The sequence below is a fragment of the Jaculus jaculus genome, chromosome 9, assembly GCF_020740685.1.
Source record: "Jaculus jaculus isolate mJacJac1 chromosome 9, mJacJac1.mat.Y.cur, whole genome shotgun sequence".
NCBI lineage: Eukaryota > Metazoa > Chordata > Mammalia > Rodentia > Dipodidae > Jaculus > Jaculus jaculus.
In genome coordinates this window covers 106,383,307-106,406,797 of record NC_059110.1, presented here as the reverse complement: position 1 = coordinate 106,406,797, position 23,491 = coordinate 106,383,307, and the positions used below count along the sequence as shown (strand labels likewise).

Below are 23,491 nucleotides of genomic sequence, written 5' to 3'. Positions count from 1 at the left end.
CATGCCCATTCTCTCTCCCCACCCCCCTCTCTCTTTCTCTGGCAATGGAACACATGTGTAATCCCAGAGGCAGAAGCCGGAAGATTGTGAGTTTGAGACCAGCGTGCACTGCATAGTAAGTTTATAGTAAGTTCCAGACTAGTCTGACTCTGCCTGGAGCTAAAAAAAAATCCAATGATCCTGTATTCCCAGACTCAAGGGACTGAGCGAGAAGATGGCTGGTTCCAGGGCAGCAGAGAGGCCTGTGTGAAAAGTGAAAAGAACCCCAACTTTCTGTTGCTACCTTGGTCCCACATTTGATGTACAAGGTTCCCAGGGAAGTCCCAGAAGTTGCCCCTCTCTGACAGCAACCAATCAGAACTCAACAGCAAGATTCCACACAGGCAACCATGCAAGCCCACGGGTGGCAGCTGACACTGAGCCAGCCAGTAAAGCGGAAGAGAGCTGCAGAGGAAAGGAGGTCCAAAGGTGGAGTCCAAACTGGGTCTTTGACAGGTCACAGGAGTAGGCAGAACCACTATCCCGAAGGCTAGCAGTTTCCTTGTCATCATCCCCAGACCAGACGTCTCCAAAGCCCAGCTTTAGACACTGATGTCATTTGGGGTGCCGATCAAGATTAAGAACTACTCTCAGCAAACACAGTGCATCCCTGCTGAGAAATTCCAAGTTCAAGGTTAAGCTGTCTCAGACATACAAGAAAACACACAGATAGACTCCACCTGCGTGGGAGGAGAGTGAAGAGGAAGAGGTTGATGTTCGGGCAGAACTGGCAGTGTCAAAGGTGTGCAGAGCAAGTCATCCAGGACCCTGGAGAGCAGCAGTAATGATCAAAGTACTGTTGCTTAGACTCAGCAGTGGAGGGCTGGAGAGATGGCTCAGTGTTTGAAGGTGCTTGCTTGCAAAGCCTGACAACCTAGGTTTGATTCCCCAGAACTCAGGTAAAGCCAAATGCACAAAGTGATGCATGAATCCAAGTTCATTTGCAGTGGCAAGAGGCCCTGGCACACCCATTCTCTCTCTCTGTCTCTTGCTGCTTGCAAATAAATTAAAAAAAAAAAAAGAATTAAGGGCTGGAGAGCTAGCTTGGTGGTTAAGGTGCTTTCCTGAAAAGTCTAAGGACCTGAGTTTGATTCCTGAGTACCCATGTAAAGGCAGATGCACAAAGTGACCCTGGGAGTCATGTGTGCCTATTCTCTCTTTATATATCTCTATCCCTCTCTCTCAAATAAAATAGTTAGGGCTGAAGAGATGGCTTAGCGGTTAAGCACTTGCCTGTGAAGCCCAAGGACCCCGGTTTGAGGCTCAATTCCCCAGGACTCACGTTAGCCAGATGCATAAGAGGGGGGGCAAGCGTCTAGAGTTCGTTTGCAATGGCTGGAGGCTCTGGCACACTCATTCTCTCTCTCCTTCTCTCTGACTCTCTCGGACTCTCTCACTCTGCCTCTTTCTCTCTCTGTCGCTGTCAAATAAGTAAATAAAAATAACAAAAAAATTTAAAAAGAATTTAAAAAGTAAATTTAAAAAAGAATTAGCAATGGAGGGCTGGAGACACAGTTCAGTGGTTAAAGGTCTTGCTTGCAAAGCCTGATGGTCCAGGTTTCATTCCCCAGTATCCATGTGAAGCCAGGTGCACAAAGTGGCACACACATCTGGAGTCCATTTGCAGTGGCAGGAGACCCTGGAATACCCATACCCTATGTCTCTTCTCTCTCTGCTTGCAAATAAATACATCAATAGATATATTTTTTTAAAGACTTAGCAGTGGAATATCTAAAACTCCCAACTCTATTGTTTCAAAAGGGTAATTGGTGGGCTGGAGAGATGACTCAGCACTTAAAGCCACTTGCTTACAAAACCTGACAGCCTGACAGCTCACTTCTCAAGCACCCGTGTAAAGCCAGATGCACAAAGTGGCTCAGTTGTCTGGAGTTCGCTTTCAGTGGTAGAAGGCCCTGGCATGCTCTCTCTCCCCTTTCAAATGAATAATCAATAAAAACATTTGGGCTGGAGAGATGGCTTAGCAGTTAAGGCGCTTGCCTGCAAAGCCAAAGAACCTCGGTTTGATTTCCCATGACCCATGTAAGCCAGATGCACAAGGGGGCGCATGATTCTGGGGTTCGTTTGCAGTGGCTGGAGGCTCTGGCGTGCCCATTCTCTCTCTGTCTCTTTCTCTCTCTCTCTCAAATAAATAAATAAAAATAAATTTTTTTTAAAAAAATAAAGCATTTCATAAAGGGTAATTTTTTTTTGAGGTAGAGTAAGACCCTACCTCAAAAAAAAAAAAAAAAGAAGTAGAAGGACAGAAGAGGCAGGCACTGCTGTGCCATCTAACCATGGAACCAAGGAAGGCCCTTAAAGACGCTGTGGCAGGTGTATTTGTTTTGTAACAACATACCACAAACTTGATGATAAAACAGCACAGACATATCATCTCACAGTTCTGTAGACTCTGTAGATGTGAGATTAAAACGTGAGCAGTCCCCTGCTTCCTCCTTGATCTGGCTAACAATCCTTCCTTCCCTCTACCAGCATGTGGTCCCGGGCTTGTGGTGACACCAGCCTAGTCTCTGCTCTCTCTCTCTCTCCCTCTTTTTTTTTTTCTTTTTTGGTTTGTTGAGGTAGGGTTTCGCTCTAGCCCAGGCTGACCTGGAATTCACTATGGAGTCTCAGAGTGGCCTTGAACTCATGGTGATCCTCCTACCTCTGCCTCCCAAGTGCTGGGATTAAAGGCGTTTGCCACTATGCCCGGCTACTGCTCTCTCTCTTTTTAGGTTTTTATTTTATTTTATTTTTGTTTATTTGAGGGAAAGAGGCAGAGAGAGAGAGAGGTTTGATTCCCCAGTGCTCACATAAGCCAGATGCACAAGGTGGCACATGTGTCTGGAGTTTGTTTGCAGCGACAGGAGGCCCTGGCACACCCATTCTCTCTTGCTCTTTCCCTCTCTCATATAAATAAAATACAAATAAAATCTAAAAATATTTTATTGTTTATTTGCAAGAAAAGAGAAAGAATGCATGCACTAGGGCCTCTTGCCATTGCAAACAAACTCCAGATGCATGCACTGCTTTGTGCATCTGGCTTTATATGGGTACTGGGGAATCAAACCCTGGCTGGCAGGCATTGCAAGCAAGTGTCTTTAACCATTAAGCAATTCCTCTACTTCAAGGCCTTCTGAGATGTGTCCAAAAGTCACTGTCTTGGAGGTAAGAGTCTCTGGTAGGGGACAAGGAATGTGTGTGAATCGTGAAAGGTTTGAATGAGTAGCAAGGAGAGGAATGATAATGCTGGAGAAATAAACTGAGGCAGAAGTCCATGGTGGTCCTGGTCGAATGCTTTGGCTGTTGCCCTGACAGCCCAGGGACCATCATTAATACAGAAGTCTTGCAGTGGAGATAAGGCCTGCTTCTCATTCTCACCTTACCCCCCTTCATATCACATGCACACATGCAGACACACACCATGGTACGTTGCCTCTAAGATGTGTTTCAGGGGTGCAGTTGGCTGTGGAGGGCAGGAGCCTCTTCCCTGGTCAGAGAGTCCTAGGCCCGAGGTTTTCTCCTTGTCTCTCTTGAAGAGAAAGCAAGAGCAAGGCAGGGGTCACAGCTCAGCAGTGTGCTGGGAGCTTTCAGCTTGGAGAGGCTTGGGAGGGAGGCTCATGCCTCCCCATGTGCTATTCCTCCTGGTCCCCCAGGCGTGAGAGACTGGAACCATTTTTGCAGTTTCCAGCCCCCGCCAACCCTGCCTTATACCACACACAGACACACACACTCTCAGAGCAGAATGGGGGAGCGTTGAATCCTCCCTTCCCACCCTGTTGTTTGTCTTGGCTGAGGGCTGCACAGTGCCTTTTTTGAAGCCAGTTCCATCAGGGCAAAGCTGGAGAGCATGGATCACAGAGGAAGGAGTGGAAGGGGCCTCAGATGGGGAACCAGAGTTGGTCCCACCTGCAGCTGGTGGAGACTAAGATGCAAAACCCAGACTCCTGACTGTATACATGCTCAGCCCAAGCACCTCGGAGGGGAATGACCTGGGCCAAAATCTTCCAAGGGGATGCACAAGTGTGTTCAAAGGTGCCGAGCAAGTGTACCTCTGTGCTGACTTCACAACGCACATGCAGAGCCCTCCAGCATCCAGGGGCTCCGTAGCAACAACAGGCACCTCCCTGGATTGCACCCCACCCCTCCCAACCCGATAATTCCCAGATCTTGATCCAGTGCCAACCCCCACCACTGGCCGCTCAGCGCGGACCCTCCCGGGTCCTGTTCCGCACAGATGCTGACGGGTCACGTGTCCCACAGCCGAAGGCCTCCCCCCTCCAGCCACCTCCACCATCTGCTGAGGCCCCATAATTATTCCAAGGTCCACTACGGCCTCACTTGGAGGGAAGAGTTCATGCAGCCCTGTAATGTAACCCAGGCCTGAGGCCGCCCAGGCGGGGGGTCTCCAGCTGGATAACGAGCCGTTAGCTGAGGTGGCCTGTGCTGCCCATCTGAGCACCTCGTCCAGGGCAGTTCTTGTGGATATGACCACTCTTGCTCTCCAAATCCTTTCCAGACAGGTGTAAGTGATCAAGGACATGGCAAGAGTGCCTTCTGCCATGCGCGAGGGACAATGGAGGGCCCAGGCGGGGCGGGGTGCTGGCCTGGCTTTGCTGGGTCTGTCTTGAGAAACGAGACCTGCCGCTCCCACCCCCACTCCTCCTAGACCTGCTGAGTCCCCTTGTTCCCCCTTCCCAGATCTGGGCCCCACAGAGGGAGGGCCTTGGCCTGCGAGGCCAGCACTGCAGGCCAGGCCTCGCTGCAAGAGGGGTAGGAAGCTGCCATCTCCCTCTCCTCTCCTACTCAGCCTCAGGCCCCACCCAGCGTCAGAGCAGGCCCTGCAGAAACCCCAGGCCTGCCGCCTGTTCTCTATCCCCCAGCACCCAGAGAACCCCCAACCCAGCATTCACTGGGCTTATCATCATCGTTCAGCACGCTTGTTTCCTGGCCCAGCCTGGGCCTTCACTGTGGATATTAATGTGCCCAGAATCCAGTCTATAGTAGGTGCTTTATTTAAAAAAAAAAAAAAAAATTGAGCAGAGAAATGCGATAGGGAAAGAGGGAGCGAGGCAGCGAAGCGTAAGAGGTCTGGCTTATGCCCGAGCGCCGTGGCGAGCGTCCACGGGCGTCTCTGTGGGTCCCGGGTGACGCGGCGCGCTGCTTGAAGCCCGGGGTGGGCCTGGCTGGCTTGAGATACGCTGACAGTTGTCTTGTTCTGGCAAGATTTCTGTGGCTCAGGAAGCTCAGAGTGAATCTAGAGTCAAGGGTGCCCCGGCTTTCGCAGACAAGGTAGGGGTGTCCTCCTGCTGGCCACTCCGGGAGCAAGCCCCGAGCCCACCCCGGAATGAGAGGCGCGGGTCGCGGCTCCGCTGAGACCGTCCAGAGCCCCGCGCTCTCCGGCTCCCTGCGCGCGTGGCTACGAGAGGCTGAGAAGCTGCACGAGGTGGGGCTCGCGTGTTTGGGGGACAGGGTGACAGGCAGGAGACACCCGCAGGCCAGCCCAAGGCCGAGTGTCGGCCTAGTGGCCCAGCCCAATATCCCTACCCAGGCGCCCGGGTGGGAAGCCTGTGGCTAGAGGGAGTGGGTGGCAGGGCCCACCTTCTTCCCGGGTGAGATGGGCGCGTGGGGAAAGATGTCCGAAACAAGCGCGAGGCCGCTGGGAAGAAAGGAAGGCCTTCGCGGGGAGAAAGCTTGCTGGGCTGTGTGGAGGAAATGAGCGCGGTCCTAGGTCAGACATAGAGTGGGAGCTTGGGCCTCGGCTCTGTCGGCTGTGGGACCCCCTGGCAGGCCCGGCCCAACCTCCCTGTGACTCAGTTTCTCCTCCTGCACAGCAGCACCCCCGTCCTGCAGGGAGGATGGTAGAGGTGGAACACAGAGAGCCCAAGCCTGGTCAGACGTTACTTATTTTTGCTGAGATGCGTTCTTGCAGGAAATGTGGAGGAACTGAGGGACAGTCAGAGAGTTCTTGGGTTCCCGTCTCCCCCACACAGTCCTGAGGGGTCGCCAGGCACAATGGCCGGGGAGGAGGCCCTGGGAAGGATGGTAATGGCTCCGGACGGAGCAAGCTGGGTGGAGGGAGGGCTTTCCCCACCAACGCTGATAGCAAGGGGTCTGGACGGATGGGCCTCGTATCTCTCTTGTACCCCCTCATGGGTTGGCAGACCTTCTCCTGAAGGCCCCAGCCTCTTCCCCTCGGATGCTTGTCTCTGCCTAATAGGGCAGACAGTTTCTCTTAAGCGCTGCTTCGAAATGTGTCACTGTCGGTTTCCCCGGGCAGGGTCACAGGAGGCTGAGCGAGCCGCAGCCCGGTGAGGGCTGGGTGGAGGGTGCTGCACGGAGCAGCTGGAACACGGCTTATGAAATTATAGGGAATTCACAGCAGCCGGCGTCGCCTGCTGTCTGGCTTCATTACTGGGATGGGCCTCCGAGGAAGGTTTATTCTAATAATTTAGAGGATCAGGATCTGACACCCTTCATTAGCACTTTGACATCAGCAGAAAAGACAGATCTTATGGAATGGGCTCAGAGGGGAGCAAGCCAGCACCTCACCCGGCCAGGAAGTAAAGAACAGTTGCATTGGGCAGGGAGCTGTGGACCTGAGGCTGGGGCTCAGTTTCCCTGTCTGTCTGTCTACAGTGTCAGGAGAGCTGAGGGCCGACAGTTCTCCTCTTCTTACTCCTCTTATTCTTTTTCTTCTCCCTCCTCCTCTTCTTTAAAGAGCTCTGACTTTATGTATTTATGTGTGTGCACACCAGGGTTTCTTGCTGCTGCAAACTAATGCCCCATCTAGCTTTTACATGAGTGGCTAGGGAATTGAACCCAGATCAGCAGGCTTTGCAAATAAGTGCCTTTAACCACGGCGCCTCAGTCCCCATCTCCCCCCACACCCACTAATCATCTATCGTTAACTTTGCTGTTCAGTCTACCCTCCAGTCCTTCCTGGCTTGTGGTGGAGAAGACGTCTCTTTCTTGACGCTCTATCTGCTGCTCCCTGCTCATCAACATCAAGTACAAATACATTCAACCTACTGGGGAAATCACCCCTGACCTCTGGCAGCTTCTGGCTTTCTTTCCAGGCCTTCCACAAATACAGCCCCCCAACTTTCAAAAACTTCTGGACCACTCCTGTAAAAATACAAACAAACAAACAAAAAAACCCCAAAACAATCAAACGAAAAAAACAGCCTTTACCCAGGCGCGGTGATACACGCCTTTAGTTCCAGTACTTGGGAGGCTGAGCGTGAGGTAGCAGGATCGCTGTGAGTTCTAGGCCAGCCTGAGACTAATTCCAGGTCAGCCTGGGCTAGAGCAAGATCCTATCTCAAAAAAAAAAAAAAAAAAAAAAAAAAAAACAGAAACAGCCTTTGGGCTGCACCTAAACAGTCCTGGCAGCTGGATGGGGGAGGGGTAGTTGAAAAAGGCCCATACCCAGCAAGGTGGTCTCCCTGCCTCCAGTATTAACAGAGCTGTGCCACACAGCGCCCACAGCTTAGCTTCTCTGTGCATCCTTCCCTTAAATCTAGAGTGAAGCGGGGGAGGGGGGACATTTAAGAAGCAACCGATATTCGGGTGGCTGCTCACCGTGACTCTGTACAAAATGCTTGACTCTTCCGCCAGAAACCTTCGCCTCGGCAGGGTGGACGGAAGTGGGACGACGTGTGCACAGTGCCTGGAGTCCGGGAAGAGCTCACCAAGCAGGCCCCACGGAGACCGTGGGCAAGGCTAGTTAACTTCATGGTACAATGTTGCTGACCAGTGCGTCTATGGAGCAGCGAGGAATGTGATACGTCCCAGCAGCCGGGGGAGTCGGAGCATATCTGGTATGTGTCTCTGGAATGATTTGGGGGAAATTCACCGAAGTTGGAACTGGACTGCTGGGAACACAGAGATATGAGCTGTCCTTGTACACGTGCGCCCCCCTCCCCAACCACACAAGGGGATCTAGTGCCGGGGTGGGAGTCAGTTTACACAGCACAGTGCTGCTTGGGCCCGCCCTGGAATGGCCATGAACTTGTTTTTCCACGTCATTTGCTCTCAAATGTACTATCGAGCTGGGAGACGCTAACCCAGCCTCTCAGGTCCCTCCTTGTAACAAGCGATTGTGTGTTCTTGCGAGGTGGCTGAAGGGGAGGAGGGGGCCAGCCCCAAGGGGGTGGGAGGGAAACAAATCCAGCCTTACAGTGAGCTTGCGTGTCCTGGAGCCAGCTCTCCCCCAAAGCACATGCCATTTCTGGCCCTTGAAGGGGTTAAAGGCCTCCTGGAGTCAAAAACAAGCAGGTGCCCCACCGTGCCAGATACGCTGCCTAAACTGCTTCCAGCTCCCCCCCCCCTCTTCTGCAATAAGTGTGATCAGCCACGGGACAGAGGCGCCAGCAGCCTGCCTGTGACAGGCATCAGGTTAGCAAGCTCCCACTCGGGTGGCGCGCCCAGGATATAAATCCAGGCTCGGGCCCCTGCCGCGCTCCTCTCCCTGCACACTCAGGAGACGGGGTTTCCTTCCAAAGACCTTTCTTTTATCTGAAGCCGCGCAGCCCAGCAGGCTGCACTTGGTGGAGGCAGCCACGGCAGCGGCCGCTGGCGCAGCAGCCTCCGCGAGGAGACCTGCTGGGGTGGGGAGGGCAGGTGTTGCCAGCCCTGGAGACGAAGGCCCTGGTGGGCCCCAGCCCCTGGCATTGTCCCTGGGGAGCCCTGTGGCCACTACAGACCGCATCATGTGGGCCCTGGGGTGCCACCGGTTCTGGTCTCACCGGGGCCTGTTGCTGCTGCTGCTGTTGCTTGGGGTATTCCCACGGGGGCTGGCACTGCCACCCATCCGCTATTCCCATGCAGGCATCTGCCCCAACGACATGAACCCCAATCTCTGGGTGGACGCGCAGAGCACCTGCGAGCGAGAGTGCGAGACAGATCAGGTGAGTGGGAGCCCCCAAACCCGACATGGACCACGTGAGTGCGCCCGTGAGGGAATGGGAGCTGTGGTTGTGGGGGTGACTCAGGAACAAGAGGGAATACAGGCCCAGCTCACCTGGAGACGGGCAGGGCTCCATGCCTATCAGGCTGAGGCCTGGGAGAAGTGGGTGTGGTGTCCAAGTTCATCTTGTTGGCTGAGTGCTGATATGGGACCAGCATGGACTGGCATCACATCCCAGCAAGATGGGAATCAGCTGCCCACTCAAAATAGGTGAGAAAATGGATATTTGGAGTGGCGGTGCCGTGGCTGGTGAGGGGTAGGTCAGCTTGGAAGCCATGTGTATCTGACACTGCAGCTGTGGTTTTGTCTGACCTCTAACCCTCTGCCCAGCCGTGAACTCTGACGTACTCAGCAACAAGACTGATAGGCAGGGCAGGCAGAAGCACCCTTGGGCAGGCACTCTGGGTTTCCCAGAAGGGAAGCAGACTGAGTTCCTGCCTGTGGGGCTCCTTCCTGGGTGCTCCCTTCTAATGCTAGCCTCAGGATGCTGTATGGCAGGCAGGGTAGCTTCCAGACAATTGTTATCCAACTGTCAGACAGGCGCTCCCTGAGGACCATCCCTGCCGGCTCCTGTGGGGCCAGGAGCCTCCAGTACCAGAGCTTGTTCTGGGCGCAGCTGCTCCCACAGCCTTGCTCAGCTCCCAGGGTGGCCCAGACTGTCCTGGGGCTTTGGGTCTGGGCTCAGCATGAGAGGCCCCGGTGCTCCCCGGTGCTCCCCGGTGCGGCTGGTGGTACTCAGAAGAGCATAAGGCTTCCCTGGAGAGAGTTGCCTCTGCCTCCCATGCCCCAAGGGGCAAGTCTCAGGTGTGTTAGGGAGGATGCTCCAGTGCAGGTGTGCCATGGTAGTGCCAAGGAAAGGCGGATGAGGGGCAGGGAGTGGGTGTGAATCTCCTGTCTGTGGAGGTCACGCCACTACCTTTGGGAGGCTTTTTTTTTTTTTTTCTGATAATGGATGGCCTGAAAGATCAGGTGGGATTTGGGGATAGAGAGACTCTGGCTCGCTTTTGTGTCTTATGGAAAAGGCACCTGTGTGTGGGGCTAGTGATTCAGATAGCTTATAGAGCTATTGCAGCTCTGTCAGTGAAAGCATTGAAAGTATCCCTTCTAGGTTTCCTTCCCCTGGTCCCTAAGGGCCCAGCCACTCCAGGACCTCTTGAGTCCCGAGGGACCTTTCTGACCACAGTGACTTATGGGATGAAATGGCCCCGGGACCAACAAGCAGACTGTCCTGCCTACATGTCCCCGTGTCCCTGTCAGCCCTCCGTTCCCCACGATATCTCTTTTCTTTAGACCTCCTGCTCTGGGTGTGACCCAGCCTTGTCCCCAAGCCTCCCCTGGTGTGGCTCAAAAGCCTATGCCAAACAAGGGCAGCAAAACAAAGTCCCCATTCTGCACTGAAAGGGGGAGAACAGTAAACAAGTCCAGCCGCAGGCTCCATGCTGCCGGGGTGGGGGTATTTCCCCCTGCTTAGCTCATGTGGAATGTCAAAGAGGCTGGAGTCAAAGTCAGAGGGACAAGAGGCTGGCTGTGGTGGGGACTAATTCACGGAGTCACTACCTGGAGGAGGATTAGGAACGCTGCCCACCGGCCCAGCAATACCCGTGTGCTATTGTGGAAAGCGCCACATGCGATCCGTGCCTGTGCCGGTTCCAGGAGCATGTGCTAATTTCGAGGAATTAAACTAATGCCTTACATGGCTCCACAGAAATCAGAGAGGGATTACAGCCTGGCAAGGCTTTGCTGATGGATGTGCTGACCTCTGCCACACAGGAGGGCTTTTTTTTTTTTTTTTCCTTCTGGTTACATTGATCTGGTACAGGCCACCAGAGCTGGCATCCTGGACCCAACACATCCAGATGTATGTGTTAATGTCCTCAAGGGGAAGATAGGTGTGGACAGCCTTGAATGTGGGTCCCAGATGTAATCTCCTCCTGCTATGGGAAACAGGCGAGAAAAGCAGCCTCACTCTGCAAGCCTATACCTCACTTGGGTAACCACATGATGTATGATTTCAGAATCACACCCAAAGGAGCTTGAAGCTCATTTCTGCCACCTCGCAGCAGCCCGGCTTGGGTGTCACTTCTTTATTCTCATCTTTGGAATGACAGTAAGAACATATTGCACCTTAGAGATCGGTAGCCCTCGGGCAAGTTGTTTAACCTTGCCATGCCTTCAGATCATTGTTTATAAAGTGGCACATGCCTTTAATCCCAGCACTCAGGAGGCAGAGGTAGGAGGATCACCTTGAGTTCAAGGCCACCCTGAGACTACATAGTGAATTCCAGTTTCAGCCTGGGCTAGAGTGAGACCCTGCCCCCAAAATTAAAAAAACGAACAAACAAACAAAGTGTGAATTCTGATCACACCACCTCTCCCTAAGCTTGGGAGAGGGCACTAAGCTGACAGATGGCAGTTTCTAGACTAGGGCCTGCAGGTCTGTATGAGCTCACTGAGTAAGGTGCTTTGTACACACACACACACACACACACACACACTCACACACTCATGCTTGCACATGCACACACCCTTGCAAGTCCTCTTGCCATGAGGGTCTGAGGAAGATGTAGGAGTCTGTCTTTTTAATTAATTAATTTATTTATTTATTTATTTGAGAACGACAGACACAGAGAAAGACAGATAGAGGGAGAGAGAGAGAATGGGCGCGCCAGGGCTTCCAGCCTCTGCAAACGAACTCCAGACGCATGCGCCCCCTTGTGCATCTGGCTAACGTGGGACCTGGGGAACCGAGCCTCGAACCGGGGTCCTTAGGCTTCACAGGCAAGCGCTTAACCGCTAAGCCATCTCTCCAGCCTAGGAGTCTGTCTTTTTGTTCTACTCCTCCATGCTCAGAGCTCTTTCTCTCTCTCTTACTCTTTCAGGAGTGCGAGACCTATGAAAAGTGCTGTCCCAATGTGTGTGGCACGAAGAGCTGTGTGGCAGCCCGCTACCTGGACATGAAGGGGAAAAAGGGCCCAGTGGGCATGCCTAAGGAGGCCACGTGCGACCACTTCATGTGTCTGCAGCAGGGCTCTGAGTGTGATATCTGGGATGGTCAGCCTGTGTGCAAGTGCAAAGATCGCTGCGAGAAGGAGCCGAGCTTTACGTGTGCTTCGGACGGCCTCACCTACTACAACCGCTGCTACATGGATGCGGAGGCCTGCTCCAAGGGCATCACGCTGGCCGTTGTCACCTGCCGCTATCACTTCACCTGGCCCAACACCAGCCCTCCACCACCTGAGACCACTGTTCACCCCACCACAGTCTCCCCAGAGACCCTGGGGCTGGACATGGCCGCACCAGCCCTGGTGAACCACCCTGCCCACCAGTCGGTCACGGTGGGTGAGACAGTGAGCTTTCTCTGTGATGTGGTGGGACAGCCGCGGCCCGAGCTCACCTGGGAGAAGCAACTGGAAGATCGGGAGAATGTGGTCATGGGGCCCAACCACGTGCGTGGCAACGTGGTGGTCACCAATATTGCCCAGCTGGTCATTTATAACGCCCAGCTGCAGGATGCGGGCATCTATACCTGCACAGCCCGCAATGCTGCTGGGGTCCTGAGGGCTGACTTCCCCTTGTCCGTGGTAAGGGGAGGTCAGGTCACGGCTACCTCTGGAAGCAGTCTCAACAGCACAGCCTTCCCGGCAGCTGAGTGTCTCAAGCCCCCAGACAGCGAAGACTGTGGGGAGGAGCAGACCCGTTGGCACTTTGATGCCCAGGCCAACAACTGCCTCACCTTCACCTTTGGTCACTGCCACCGCAACCTCAACCACTTTGAGACCTATGAGGCCTGCATGCTGGCCTGCATGAGCGGCCCATTGGCGGCTTGCAGCCTCCCGGCTCTGCAAGGGCCCTGCAAGGCCTATGCACCCCGCTGGGCCTACAATAGCCAGACTGGGCAGTGCCAGTCCTTTGTCTACGGTGGCTGTGATGGCAACGGCAACAATTTTGAGAGCCGCGAGGCCTGTGAGGAGTCGTGTCCCTTCCCACGGGGCAACCAGCGCTGCCGGGCCTGCAAGTCACGGCAGAAGCTTGTCACTGGGTTTTGTAAGAGTGACTTCGTCATCCTGGGTCAGGTCAGCGAGCTGACCGAGGAGCCTGACTCGGGCCGTGCCCTGGTGACGGTGGACGAGGTGCTGAAGGACGAGAAGATGGGGCTCAAGTTCCTGGGCCGGGAGCCCCTGGAGATCACGCTGCTCCACGTAGACTGGGACTGCCCCTGCCCCAACGTGACGGTGGGTGAGACGTCACTCATCATCATGGGGGAAGTGGAGGGTGGGATGGCCATGCTGAGACCCGACAGCTTTGTGGGTGCATCGAGCACGCGGCGGGTCAGGAAGCTCCGCGAGGTCATGCACAAGAAGACCTGCGATGTCCTCAAGGAGTTCCCGGGCTTGCACTGAGGTCAGCCGGCCCGCCTGGCCCTTTCCATCTACTCACCCCGATGCTCTCAGCCAGCAACCTGGGCACGATTAGATTAGGGAGTCTTGGACTAACCGGGAGACATCAGCGAACAGGTGGGAAGAAAGCTACCAAGGGTCTTAGACCAACTTCTATTCTTTGGGTTCGATAAAGAGTCCATGTATATATATATTTTTTAATCTGGGCGGGAGTGGTGGGGCAAAGGAAGAGCAAAGATGCCTGTACGTTGTCCCTAACAAGCAGTCCACTCACTCTCACACCCCTTTGCTGCCCCTGCCCCAGCTCCCAGCCAGAGGTTAGGAGATGGTTCCTAGAGAGGTGAATGGGTCACCTTACACAGAGGACAGACGGAGAGGCAGGAGGGCCCAGGGACTCATGGGGGATGGGGACAGCTTCCCCATTCCCTTTGAGATCCCTGTGAGCAGAGACTAGCTCATGTGGGAAGTGGGAGGCACAGTCCAGCCCAGCATATAGCTTGTCCTAAGTGGAGGCTGTGGGAACAGCCACCTTCAGTGTGGTCAGCCTGTGTCTTTGAAGCCAACCCCTGACACCAGCAGAACCCATGTTTCCTCTCTTCAGCTGCACTGGTTTGTCGATTTGATTCTGTTCACTTCAATTCAGTGGGCACTTCTGGGGTGTCAAGCGCTAGGACCTATGACCACGGAGAGCTGTGGCTGGTTCACTCACAGTGCCCAAACACAATATCTTGATCCCAGAGTCCCCAGAAGTCGACCTGCAGCAGACCATTCACAGTCGTTTCCGACTGATGGATGGCGAGCGTTTGTATGCCACTGGCTTCCTTGGACACAGTGCAGAGAGAAGCTCCCGGATCTGTTGTGGTTTCAAGAGACAGAGGGAAGAGAAGGCAGGCGGAGCAAGGGGCAGGGGAGGCCAGCTGGGGGAGAAGCAATGTTACTCAATGCTCCCATCTAGTGGTGGCCGCGGAAGCCTGCAGCAGCAAACTGGACAGAGGTTCCAAGCAGGTCCTGGGAGACAAGGTTTGGTGATGTGGCAGCTCCTTGGTAACTTGTTTCTAGATTCTTGGGTGGACCCAGCCACCTTAGCACTAGAGAGAGGATTTTTGGAATCCCACTGTCAGCTCTTCATCTTCCCCTCTTCCCTCCTCTGCCCTTCATTCTGTCTGCACCCCTCCAAACTAAAGGAGGCATCCTCATTTCTTCCTCAAGTGTAAGGAGGAGAGACTAAATAAAAGTTCATAGTATTAGCCGCTCTCGGTGTGTGAGTCACTGGACTGTTCGGAGGTGGGGGTGAGGGCGGAGCCATGGTTGTATCACCGGCTCTGGTAGCCTTTCAGGGGGAAGTCTGGCTCGAGGGATCGTATTTGGGTGGTGGAGAGACACTGTGAATGTTCAGGTTGCTGTGAGCTCTGAGGCTCCTTAGCTGCGGTGCTTTGAGCAGCTCTGTGGACCAGGCATGAGAAAACATCGCCAGTAAGGCCGGGTGACTCATCTACAGTCACAGGCAGGGACTGTGGGCCCTTGACATACAGTCTCAACGTGCCTCTCTAAGGTTAGGACAATGTAGAGGTCAGGGGCAGAGTCCAGATTCCCAACACCAATACTGCCACGTTCAGAGGTGAGAAGGTGGGAGAGACAAGAGTGGAGCAGGCCCAGCTGTGATTTCCTGGTGACCTTAGAGAGTGAGGCCTGGTCTCCCATGTGCTCAAGGACTGAGGCGAGGCTCTGAAAATATGGGGGGACATCAGTGCCTCTGGCCTCAAGGAGCCTCACCATAGTGCCCCAGCTCTGGACGAGTATCTAGAACCCACAGTTCATCCGTGCCTCAGGAGAAATATCTTTCCCCTGCACAGTTCTCTGGGTTTTCCAGGGCCATACCCCAAGGAAGAATCTAGCCCAGGTCAGCCACTCCCTTCTGTAATAAGGGTCTAAAAAGTGGGCCAGCGGCATCTGCTCCTCAAGAGAAAAGAGAGGCCAGAGAGGGGAGGCGCCAGACCATTGCTGGAGGAATCTCAAGACCTAGCCATCAAGCTGGCATGAGCAGCAGTCAAGGGTCCCTCCCCTGTGGTCAGGTGTCCAGGGAGGGTGACCCTGTCTCATCACTTTCCTCAGAGGCCTGGTGACATCTGCTGCACCTGCTTCCAGCCCAAGACAAATAGCTGTAGAACCTGAGGGACAAGTGTCCACTCATCTGTCACCTGTCACCATGGTTCACTTGCACAAACGTGGGTCTGAGCCCCACAGCTGGACCAGCAAAGTCCCCAACTTGCTACTCTGCCTATTCCCTGATAGAGGGGGAGGTTCAGGAGAGCCACTTACACGGCTGGAGGAGCAGAAGCTACCTGGTCTGCAAGGCTAGAGTCACCTAGATTTGAAAGCAGGATCGGCCTCTTACCTGCTGCCGCCGACCTCTGCGTCCTCACTGTGCAGTGACTGCAGTAAGAATGCTCAGTCTGCGCTCTGTAGCCCAGGCCGTGATTCTCCTGCCTCAGCCTCCTAAGTGCTGAGTTCAAAGGCATGTGCCCCCAAACCTAGCTTTAGTAGGGAGATCTGGGGGTTTGTTGTAATCAGCCCCACATTGCAGGACAAACATCCAACCAAACACAGTTTATGGGAGGAAGGAGTTTATTTCAGGCTTACAGAGCCAGAGGAAGCTCCATCAATGGTGGAAGAAGCTGGCCCCCCTTTCACAGATCCAAGCAGAGAGAGAGACCACCAACAGCCAGCACCACACGCAAGCACAAACCGAACTGCCAGAGCTCAAAACTGCTCTCTCCCCACACCTTTGGGCTGGAATCAGGTCTGCCCCCAAGCCCACCTTAGGGCTGGACTCCAGGATCCACCCCCAGTGACACCTCCTCCAGCCAGACAGCTGGAGACCAAAGTTACAAGTTTAATTTTCATAAAACACCTTGAACACACCAGCACTTGGGAGGCAGAGGTAGGATGATTGCTGTGAGTTCGAAGCCATCCTGAGACTAGCATGGGCTGGAGAGAGACCCTACCTCGAACCTGCCCCCCCCCCAAAAAGGTAATAAAACACCTTGAGTCTATGGGACCATACATTTATACTATCACATTCAAACTACCACAGGGTTCAACCTCATTAGTCTTGTAAGAACCATAGCCTGACATGGAATGGCTGCCTGGGCCTTCTTAACTTGTGCACCAAGCTCCTTTGTTAAAGACAGGCTCCAGGACCTGACATTTTCCCCTCATCCTTCTGCTCACAGAGGTCACTTGGGACTCAGATTTGAGCACCAAGGCAAGGTGGTTGAGACTATCACAATTTCCGACTTACAGTGTAGGCGTGCTTTTCCTACGGTTTCATCTCTGGGGCCTGGGGCTTGATGCCGTGGCTGACATCCGTAGAGCAGGTTCTCAGGCCCGGTCTCAATTCCCGGGGCCAGGTTGCTAGGTCGCCTGCAGAAGAGAAGAGCTCTGGCGCCGTCCTGGAGAGGAGGCCTTGGCCTGGCCCGAGGACACAGGGAGCCTGAGGCAAGGCCAGAGCCGCCCGCTGGCGCTCCCTGCCCTCTCCCAGTCTGTTGATGTAGCTCTGTTTGCCTCCAGCCCCGCTTTCTAGGTCCTCCCTTCCCTTCCAACCTATCTGTCCTGGCTGTCACTAGATCAGCCCCCACCCTCCGCGGAGGGCAGGATGGCTTCGTCTCTCCTCCCCCTCTCTGTACCCTGGCCTCTTAGAACACTCCGCTCCATTGTCTGGCCAGCTGCTCCCTAGTCTGATGTCACCTTCTGGACAGTGGCACCAGAAAGCAGGAATTGGGACAGGAGTCAGGAAAGGGGACAGTAACACACAGCCTCATGGCAGTTTCCTTCAGCTATGAACTCCATCTGTCCCATTTCAGTCACATCGGGCTGAAGGGGGGTTTACTGTGTGGCAGCACCGCATGTCCTCCCTCGTGACCTGTCCTGAGACCACATGAGGCAGAGTGCCATTCTGCAGTTGGGAAAAGTGAGGCTAAAGGGAATAAGAAACTTGTCCAATCAGGTGCCATAGCACACGATTGCAATCCCACGTGGGAGGCAGAGGCAGGAAGGTTTCGAATTCACATAGCAAAGCTCTATTTTTTTTTAACTTATTTGAGACAGAGAGAGGCAGATGGGGAGGGGGGCAGAGAATGGGCACGTCAGGGCCTCTAACCATTGCAAATAAACTCAAGACACATGCACCAAGTTGTGGCTTACATGGGTCTTGGGGAATCGAACCTGCGTCCTTTGGCATTGCAGGCAAGCACCTTAACCACTAAGCCATCTCTCGCCCAGCCCTATGTTTAGCTCAGTTGGTAGCATGCTCGCCTAGCATGCACAAAGCTCTAGGTTTGATCTTCAGCCCCACACAAACAGGGTCAGGTGGCACATGCATGTAATCCCAGCACTTGGGAGGTAGAAGCAGGAAGATAAAAAATTCAAGTTTGGGCTGGAGAGATAGCCTAGTGGTTAAGGCACTTGCCTGCAAAGCCTAAGGATCCATGTTCAACTCTCCAGATCCCACCTAAGCCAGACACACAAGGTGATGCAAGCTCAAGGTCATACCTAGTCACAAGGTGATACACATGTCTGGAGTTTGATTACAGTGCCTGGAGGCCCTGGCAAGCCAATTCTCTCTCTTTCCTAAAAAAAAAAAAAAAAAATGCCAGTGTGTTGGGCTTGCTTCAAAAAAAAAAAAAAAAAAAAACAAATTCAAGGTCATCCTTGAATACATAACTAGTTTTAGGCTAGCTTGAGATACTTGAGATCTGTCAGACAGAAGGAGAGGGACACACACACACACACACACACACACAGAGAGAGAGAGAGAGAGAGGGAGAAAGAGAGAAAGAGAGGGAGAGGGAGAGGAGAAACTTGCCCAGCCTCACACAGGTGCCAAGTGGCAAGCCAAAGGTTGTATCCTGCCAGCCTGATGTGAGTACTCAGTACTTGATGGTTTCTCCTAATGTGTGGCACACACACACCACTTTGGCTGGGCAGGGAGGCGTCTCATACCTCTGCAGAGCTTGCCTCCAGTCAGCCTCTTGAGCACTACGAGCCCTGGGCTGTTTACAGCCTCTCCACATGACATGTGTTTCCATCACACACTGACGCAGTCATGGCCTAGATTCCTGAGCAAGACATCAGCCTTATACCTCCTCTTCCTCAGGATGCAGTTCCCTGGAGAAGCCTCCACCATCCCCAGGCTGCCTCAGCCTCTTCTCCACGATCTCCGATACCCTGTGGGCTTGCACTGACCCAGATCAGAGCCAGGGGCTTAGGCACTCTGTGGGCCCAGATAAGAACTCACAAAAGCTTTGCTGGATGAATACAGGACCAGAGAGGCGGGCCATGTGGTACCACTCTGGGGTCTTCCCTTCTGCCCAGCTCCAAATCCAGTGTCTGCTCCACCCACCTCCCCAAGGACTCTGGAGGCTCCCTCCTCCTCCTCTGGGGAACGTGTGAGTAATGGGTAGCCAGACTCCTGGATCCTATTCTTGGCTGTGCCCTCATTCTGGAATGCGCCCCGAGGTCAACTGACACTGCTCTCTCAGGCTGTGTCAGGAGGAAGAATGAGCCTCCAGCTGGCCTCTCCCGAGGTAGAGGGGCGGGCGGGCAGGTGGGCAAGTCTACCAGCCCTCTCCTTCCCATGTCTCTCAGGCTCCTGAGCCTCGTCAGCACTTCTATTTCAGGTTGGAGCCTCTGTGTACATATCCCAAGTTAACCTAGGACATGGAACAGTTCTCCAGCAATGCTGGCTGCCCACGAGCCCATTCAGATGAAGGGAAACCAGGACTTAGCTTCGTCATGTCACAACCTGGACTGGCCCAGAGGTGGGGCCTCTTCCCAGCACGTCAGCAGGGAGGTGCCCGGTGCCCCAGCATTTGGGTGCGGTTGCCTTTTCCAAGTCTTGAAACTTCCAGAGCCCTGGCCAGATGAAGACGTACCCATGGTGATCTTCTGTTTTCTAATTGAGGAAGAGGGATACGTGCAGTTCTGTCTATTGTCTAGGAGAGGGTGGAGGGTGGTTGGTGTTTCATCTCCACCTGGAAGCAGGGCCTGGCGGGGAGGGGGAGAATCAAGGGAGCAGATAGCTCAGTTCCATCAACTCCGATGTGGCCACTCTACATCCGCTGCCCAACTTAGCCCTCAGTGCTGGTTCATCTTCACTGTCAACTTAAGTGGATTTGGAATCACCTAGAAGACTTACCTTTTGGGTGTGTCTGTGAAGTGTTTCTAGAGATGGTTTAATAGCCTGAATGTGGGCAGCGCCAGCCCATGGACTGGAGTCCCTGAGCTGAATGAAAAGGGGAAAGGGAGCTGGGCGTGATGGCACATGCCTTTAATCCCAGCACTCAGGAGGCAGAGGTAGGAGGATGGCCATGAGTTTGAGGCCACCCTGAGACTACATAGTGAAGTCCAGGTCAGCCTGGGCTAGAGTGAAACCCTACCTTGAAAAAAGAAAACAGAAAAAACAAAGCCAAAGAAAAGCGGGGATGGGGAGAAGATGGCTGAGTACCAGCATTCATCTTTCTCCGCTTCCTCCCCGCAAACAGTGTTACCAGCCATCTTAGATTTCTACCACCATACCTTCCTGCCCTTCAAACGGTGAGACCCTTCTTCCTGTATTAGTTACCTTCCTTGTTGCTGTGACAAAATACCCCACAACAAGCAACGTCACTGGGGCAGAAGGGTTTATTTTCCACCAGGGATGTGGGAGGTGAATTCTGGTGCTCAGCTCCCTCTTTCATATATATATATGAAATATATATATATATTGGTCTTTCAAGGTCTTTTCAAGTAGGGTCTTACTCTAGTCCAGGCTGGCCTGGAATTCACTATGTAGTCTCAGGCTGGCTTCAACTCAAACTCACGGTGATCCTACTACCTCTGCCTCCCGAGTGCTGCGATTAAAGGTGTGCTCCTCCACACCCTGGCCCCTTTTCCTTTTTGATTCAGTCTGGGACTTCAGCCCATGAAATGGTGTTACTCTCAGTTTTAGGGGTCTTCTCACTTTAATTAACCCCATCTAGAAACTCCTTCACAGACATGCCCAGAGATTTGTGCCCTAGGCAACTCTAGATCCTGTCAAGTTGGCAGTTGGTATTGACCATCATCACACTTCCTTAAGTTGCTTGTGTCACAGCAATAAGCAAAGCAGCTAACACACACTCTGTTTTAGCTAGTATTATTTTACTATTTCACCGCTTGCCATGTCCCCACCCTAGGCTAGAGTCATCAGGGAGGAAAAGATAATATGTGCTTGTCCGTCTCCATCTACCAGGCCTGCTATTTAGTGTTGATAAATATTTGTTGAGTGAATGAATGAATAAATGAATCAAGCCCTCCCTCCATACATTATGTAGAGAGAGATGCCTCACAGGTATTATTTCCTTATTTTACATGTGCTGAATCTGAGACTTTAAATGCTTAAAGGAAACTTGCCCAAGGTCATGGGGTTAATAAAAGGAGAAGCCAATAGTCAGATCTGGGTCAGTCTGACTTTAGTGCCTATGCTCTTTCCAGATTGGAATGTATATATTATATTTTATATAATATATATATATATATGACATATATATAAGTATATATAATACACATAATGTATGTATGTGTATGATATATCTAATATATATATTTATATATATTATTTATTATTTATATATATTACTTATTATTTATATATATTATGTATCTAATATATATATTAGATATATATAATACACATACATACATATATAGGTTAAAGCCTGAGGATCTCAGTGGCAGCTCTCCTAAATACGGGTATCTACCATGTTGAAGTGGCTTTGGTCTCTGAGAGGAGGAGGCGTTACAGAAGGATCATGAGGCCAGGTGAGGCGCATGCCTTTAATCCCAGCACTCAGGAGGCAGTGGTACGAAGATCACTGTGAGTTTGAAGCCATCCTGTGACTACATAGTGAATTCTAGGTCAGCCTGGGCTAAAGTGAGACCTTATCTCAACACCCCCCATCTCACAAAAAAGATCATGAAGCCAAATGCTAGGACACACAACACTGAAATGAAATTTAGGATGCAGTCCCTCAGTTGCAGTGGCCACCTCTCCAGTGCCACATTTCCTGTGGTTAGTAACTAATGTATTGCTAAACTGATGGTCAATATTGACCACCACACTTCCTTAAATATTTTTTGTTGGATATTTTGTCATAGCAGCAAAAAAAAAAAAAAAAAGTAACTACTAGGAACCTTTTCAGAACTAGTATCCCACGGACAAAAAGCTTTCGTCATCGCAGGGTGACGTATCATCAAGAATCAGGCAGAATCACTTTCTCTGACAAAGCCTTGTGTGGGGGGCACCTCTCACGCTGCCATGTTCCGTGCTAGCCACCGGCTGGCCGCAGTCTCGCAATCCTGTTGTCAATAGTGCTCATCATGCTGGTTGTGGTCAGGCCCTGACCTCACCTTCCAAATCCTCTTATCTTTTCTCACACAAGGCTCATAGGCTCTCATGCAAACACGGCTCTGATCGTCTTCCTTAGTATCCTAAGGCACTAGGAAATCAAATCCTCAGTATTCAGTCAGTCACTAATAAAAGAACCAGATATTTTGGGCTTCAGGGTCCCCAGGTCTCCTTGCTGCCCTTGGTGCCGGTGAGGACTGGTCAAAATCATAGACGAGTTCCCGAGACAGATGGCCTGGCCTCAAATCCTGAAAATGGGAAAACCAGTACACACACACACACACACACACACATGTGCACATGTGCACACACAAGACGCTGTCAGGTGAAAGTGGGCTTATCAAAATTGTAGCTCATTATGTCAGAGGGGCTGCTCTTTGAGAGACTGTAGGGAGTAGAGACTCGCCTTGCACAGAGCAGCTGCGGCCATCAGGGCTCTCAGCCATCCAGTTCTACAACATCACTGCAGACACACCTGTGCCGTGCTGTCGTCCTGCTTCTCGTAGGGTCGTCCTGACTCAAGGTCTAAGGATCGCTTTGTTTGTGGTCAGTGCTGTTGTAATTGGGTTGCTTAAGTCTTTAGAAAGAGAGACCAAGCCCAGTCTGGTGGTGCAGACCTGCAATCCCAGCTACTTGGAAAACTTAGGCAGTTCAAAGCCTGCCTTGGCTACAGAGTGAGTTCAAAATCAGCTTGGTGATTTAGTAAGCTTTTGCCTCAAAATTAAAAAAAAAAAAAAAAAAAGTGAGGGCCAGACATGGTGGCACATGTTTTTAATCCCAGCACTTGAGAGGCTGAAGTAGGAGGATCACCATGAATTTGAGGCCAACCTGAGGCTACAGAATGAGTTCCAAGCTAGCTTGGGCTAGCATGAGATCCTGCCTCAAAAAATAAAAACTAAGGGCTGGAGGGATGCCTCAGTGGTTTGGGTGCTTGCCTGCAAAGCCAAAGGACCCAGGTTTGATTCCCCAAGACCCACATTGGCCAGATGCACAAGTTGGCGCATGTGTCTGGAGTTCGATTGCAGTGGCTGGAGGACCTGGCACGCCCTCTCTCTTTTTCTCCCTGTCAAATACATAAATAAGAATAAAATATTAAAAATAAATAAAATAAGATAAAAAGTGAAGCAGAAGGTTGGGGGTGTTATAGCTCAGTGACAGAGGGCTTGTCTACTATTGCAAGTTCCTGGGTTTAATCCACAGTGTTCAACCAATCAATAATGAAAGAACCAGGGATTTTGGGCTTCAGGGTCCCCAGATCTCCTTGCTGCCCTTGGTGTTGGTGAGAAAGGGTCACAGTCATAGAAGAGCATGAGTTCCTGCGACAGACTGCCTGGCCTCAAATCCTGACTATGTGACTTTGAGCAACTGGCCTTCTCTGTGCCTCAGTGCCTTCATCTGCAAAATGGGATCATCATCATGCCCATGGTGTCGTCCAGAAGTAGTTGGTTCCAGGGCTGGTCACTGGGGCTGCTTGGAAATGATGGTTGCATATTCCAGTGGCAGGGACCAGAATCAGGAGAGGAGAGTGGGCCTCTGCCCACAGCTGCCTTGGAGAGCTAAGGGAGAATGGGTGATGTCATCTCCTTTGCTGGCTGGGGGTTAGCTGGAGAAGAGAGGGAAGAGAGGGATGGAGAAGGGGAAAGAGAAGAAAGAGGAGAGAAG

At 52.5% G+C, this 23,491-nt stretch overlaps 1 protein-coding gene across 4 annotated transcripts; it reads left to right on the top strand.

The window, feature by feature from the left end:
* Positions 1 to 4,445: 4,445 nt before the first annotated feature.
* Wfikkn2 (WAP, follistatin/kazal, immunoglobulin, kunitz and netrin domain containing 2) lies at positions 4,446 to 14,651 on the top strand. 4 transcript variants are annotated; one of them, XM_045159671.1, is made up of 4 exons: positions 4,446 to 4,561; positions 7,657 to 7,859; positions 8,869 to 8,948; positions 11,887 to 14,651. In XM_045159671.1, the coding sequence occupies exons 3-4, from the start codon at positions 8,886 to 8,888 to the stop codon at positions 13,405 to 13,407; spliced, it is 1,584 nt and encodes a 527-aa protein (XP_045015606.1). In that variant the 5' UTR covers positions 4,446 to 4,561; positions 7,657 to 7,859; positions 8,869 to 8,885; the 3' UTR covers positions 13,408 to 14,651. The 4 variants fall into 4 exon arrangements, with proteins under 4 accessions (XP_045015606.1, XP_045015605.1, XP_045015607.1 ...); XM_045159670.1 differs by lacking the exon at positions 4,446 to 4,561 and having other exon boundaries at positions 7,492 to 7,859; XM_045159672.1 differs by lacking the exons at positions 4,446 to 4,561; positions 8,869 to 8,948 and having other exon boundaries at positions 7,492 to 7,859.
* Positions 14,652 to 23,491: the final 8,840 nt, after the last annotated feature.

Bases quoted from the DNA above. Each gene is read 5' to 3' on its own strand.
- Wfikkn2 (XM_004655615.2), top strand. From the start codon at position 8,751: ATGTGGGCCCTGGGGTGCCACCGGTTCTGGTCTCACCGGGGCCTGTTG. The intron at 8,949-11,886 runs GTGAGTGGGAGC...TTACTCTTTCAG, and splicing joins GAGAGTGCGAGACAGATCAG to GAGTGCGAGACCTATGAAAA.